This window comes from Nuphar pumila, chromosome 4 (assembly GCF_984573655.1).
Source record: "Nuphar pumila chromosome 4, dmNupPumi1.hap1.1, whole genome shotgun sequence".
NCBI classification, from domain to species: Eukaryota; Viridiplantae; Streptophyta; class Magnoliopsida; order Nymphaeales; family Nymphaeaceae; genus Nuphar; species Nuphar pumila.
The window spans coordinates 102,500,762-102,504,600 of record NC_143252.1 but is presented as its reverse complement, the minus strand read 5'-3'; the positions used below and the strand labels follow the sequence as shown (position 1 = coordinate 102,504,600).

Below are 3,839 nucleotides of genomic sequence, written 5' to 3'. Positions count from 1 at the left end.
ATAAAAATTAAGGTTCACACATTAGTTTTAATATTCTAGTGACTCTTTCTTTTAATAATTACTTTTTTACTTTTTAAAAAAGGTAAATTAAGCATTATTTTTTTTTTAAAGGCAAGCTGGGGTTAGGCAGACCCCTACCAGTTATACAACTATACCATTGGGTTTCGAACTCCTACCCGACAAGCAGAGGCCCCGTTGGTGGTAAATTAGGCATTATTATTTTCATGCTAGCCCATGATTTGTTGCACCGGGAAAAAATACTAGCGCAAGATTTAATGTCTTTTTTAGAGTAAGGCAAATGTTTTCATAAGTTTGAAATATTGGAACTTTCAAGAAAAGGAGAAAGTTATTCGGCTCTCAACCATACAATTATCTGTAGCTTGTTTAGCATCAAACTCCTTATGATCAAGTTGTTGGGAACCAGGAGCTGCAACCATTAAAGAGATTAAAGAGATGGGAGCTGCCTGAAGGCGCGGTTTTGAAGCATGACAATTGTTCGTACCCATCCTATTACGATGACGGGTTTAATAAGAATCAACCCTTGGATCATACTCTTTTAACAATAAAAATTTAATTTTTAAATCACAAAATATCGTATTTTATCAATCAATGATTTCAAAAAATCCTGCACACGCCAGATTTCAGAGTTTCAAACTTTGGTTTTCACTAAATGAATGATGTAGATCACATCTATAGCATCTGATTTGACCCAAACAACCTGAATTAATGAAATTTTAAAGAGGGGTACGAAGATAGGGATGACATAGGGGATGAGCGAGACCCGTTTGCAGGTATATAGATCTTATTCTTACCTTTGAAATCCGGCGATTGAGAGAATTGTGTTGCTTTATGCCAACAAACTCTTTGACCGAGAGCGCGCGCGCGAGAGAGAGAGAGAGCACCCCGGATTCTAAGAAGAGGAACCAAAGTCGTTATCCATTAATACTCACCAATCTCGCCATAAAAAAAAGAATATGGATGCTAAAAAGAAGACAAAAAGCAAGGATATCAAGGGGATGGATTGAGAAGCAGATCAGGTCATGCTGAAAATGAGCGTTTTTGCTCATGCTGACATCCTGGCCATCCTATTTGCATTTTAAAAAGTTCAAAAGTCAACAAAACCACGTGGCATTCATCCAAAATACAAACATACTGCCAAACTCTCATTAACTCCAAACCCTAAATCACTCCTTTTTTCCACCTTACTTTCATCATCATCTCTTTCTCTCTCTCTCTCTCTCTCTCTCTCTCTATATATATATATATATATATATATATATATATATATATATATATATACCATCCTTCCTCATTAAAACCTCTCCACCTCCCTACAAATTGACCTCTCGCCATCTTCCACGTCTTCCAATCAAAAACTCATATTCTTCCCTCCACTCTATCCCCTTCTTCTAGATGAGAAGGAGTTGCACCAAACGTGCCAAATGAGGGAATCAACACGTGGGGGAGTCTGGATCGCAGGCATGGGAAGAGGCTTCTTCCTCTTGGTGCACAACACGAGGAAGAGGGAGATCAGAAGAGAGATGAAGCGACCGGCCAATCCTTCGCCTCCTCACGTGCGGGCCAGGACATGTCCCTCATGGTCTCGGGCCTCGCGCATGTGATCGGCACGTGCGAGGCTGCCCCTCCCATCAGCCGACAGCAGCACGCCACAGTGGCCGGCAACGAGCGGGAAGAAGCCGGTAGCCATCCTTTCCTTTATTTCCTTTCATGTCCTCTTTCTCTCATCCTTCTTGCACCAGGCAGTACTTGTGAGCACAAGGTGTTCACGACCATCGTTATATTGTCAATCTCTCCTTCTTAACGTTTTTTTCATCTATATTTATAAACGGATTTCCCATTGCTGACCTTTTTTTTTATATATTTTTGTGCAAAATTTAGTTTCTATTTTTAACCATCTTTTTATTTTATTTTTTCATTTTTTACGGCGAAGAACCCTTGCGGAGAACCCAGTCTACTTGCGAGGTAAACCCCTGGTGGGGTACCCAAGCCCTTACGAAATCCACCAGTTAATGGCACCTACACACCAGGTGGCCTTTTTTATATATTTACATGGAGAAACGGCCTCCGGGATCAGAGACCTCGCCGTGCTGGATTTTCCTGCCGTACTTACAATCACAATCATGATAGAGCATAAAACTCTGTGGGCTTACTCCTTCGCAGAATCAGATGGCCTGAGAATTGAAGCTGTGACAAAGGTGTCAGCGCCTTAATTTTCTCCGGGACTGCTGATACTCAGGCCACCCGGGTGGTGAAAAGATCAGGTGCTATATGATTGAACAAATATTTGTGCATTAGCACCTGATCACCCTCCATCTTGGGGACAGTATCTTTCAGGATGGCGATCGGGTGCTTAATGCATAATTTATGTGCAATCATATTGCACCCGATCCTCTCTCACCATGGAGGGTGTTACTATCTTTTTTAACTGTTTGATGTTTACGTCGGGGGTGAAATGAATATAAAACTTGAAATATACAGTTAAATTCCCGTTTTCTTTAACTGTTTTGTTCACGATGGTTGTGTGAAGGGGGTTCCAGGAGGAAGCACTACAGAGGGGTGCGGCAGCGGTCAGGTCATGGGGAAAGTGGGCAGCCGAGATCCGGGACCCGAAGAAGGCGGCAAGGGTATGGCTGGGCACGTTCGACACTGCAGAGGACGCTGCCCGGGCCTACGACGAGGCCGCACTGAGGTTCAAGGGGAGCAAGGCCAAGCTCAACTTCCCCGAGAGGGTGCAGTCCCAGCCGGACCCAGTCCAGTTGTTGCACCCCGAGCCCACCGCACTCACCTCGTCCTACCCTCACCTCCTGCAATACGCCCAGCTGCTCAACAGTAGAGACGAGGACATCCCGCTGGTCGCATCTGGCCTTTTCATGACCAACCCCAACCCCCCTTCCTCCAAGGGTGGGAATAGCACGTCTCAAGAGGGGAACAGGATGTGAATCATGCATGGGATCTCTTTCTCTTCTTCTTTTTTTATCTTTTTAATATTTTTAGCTTTGCACTGTCTGATTTGTTTAGGCTTTATTGGGACTCTGGAGTGAGGAAATTTTTGTTTGGTCATCAAAGTCGGTGGTGCAGTATTCTCTCGTATGGAAACCTTCAAACGAACTCTTTGATAAGGTAACATGGAGGAGTCTTTGCTTCTTTTTCTTGGTGCTTTGGTCATCGAAGTCGGCGAGGTTTCAGAGTGTTTTGAATGGTGATTGGAAGTGTTCGCCTTTTTCTTTCTTTCTATCTGACAAAACTCTGTGCTGTTCCAGTGTTGGATGTTGACCATCTGGTGTGAACAGGGATGCAGTGTGTCCCCTGTTTTCTACGCCTATATCGGCGCACGTGTAGTGGATGAGATCATACGTGTGGAGGAGCATGCATGGGTGCTTTGGCATCAGTTCATATATGAAATGCGTGCTTGTTCAGAGAAGTGAGTCTGAAACAATATTTGTGGCGAGTTGCACCGAAGTGCTATGGATAATTTTTGTGGCGCACACACACACACACACATATATATAATTAAATAGAGAGATGCAAACGAGTTAAATGGACTTTCTGTTTTTTCGGGTTTTTTTCTTTTGCAATTTCAAACCCATAGATATGTTTGGTATGGTCTATTTACTAGAAATTGACACCCGAATCGTATGTTTTCTATAAAAATAAATAATATTTGAAGCCTCAAAACTTTACAAAGATTTTGCACCGATGAGTTTTCTAACCTTATACAATCTAATACGTTAACCACATCTATACAGTCAAAATTTAAAAAAAAAGACGAAAAAACTCATTTAGAATGTTCGCATCACTTTTATATATATATATATATA

General features: G+C 42.3%; 2 protein-coding genes across 4 annotated transcripts in view; one reads left to right on the top strand and one right to left on the bottom strand.

The window, feature by feature from the left end:
• Positions 1–1,243, bottom strand: part of LOC149840374 (N-alpha-acetyltransferase MAK3-like) — a gene marked incomplete at its 5' end in the record, with an annotated part of 53,335 nt that extends 52,092 nt beyond the window's left edge. The window contains one exon of the mRNA XM_090003131.1: positions 1,202–1,243. Within this exon, the coding sequence (XP_089859257.1) occupies positions 1,202–1,243 (42 nt within the window). The remainder of the gene's footprint in view (positions 1–1,201) is intronic.
• Positions 1,244–1,370: 127 nt separating this feature from the next.
• LOC149840373 (uncharacterized) lies at positions 1,371–3,511 on the top strand. Of its 3 annotated transcripts, XM_090004412.1 has the most exons (4): positions 1,371–1,700; positions 1,952–1,983; positions 3,040–3,141; positions 3,282–3,511. In XM_090004412.1, exons 1-4 carry the CDS (start codon positions 1,589–1,591, stop codon positions 3,444–3,446), a joined length of 411 nt encoding a protein of 136 aa, XP_089860538.1. In that variant the 5' UTR covers positions 1,371–1,588; the 3' UTR covers positions 3,447–3,511. The 3 variants fall into 3 exon arrangements, 1 of the variants encoding a protein (XP_089860538.1); XR_016431549.1 differs by lacking the exon at positions 1,952–1,983; XR_016431550.1 differs by lacking the exon at positions 1,952–1,983 and having other exon boundaries at positions 2,549–3,141.
• The last annotated feature ends 328 nt before the right edge of the window (positions 3,512–3,839 follow it).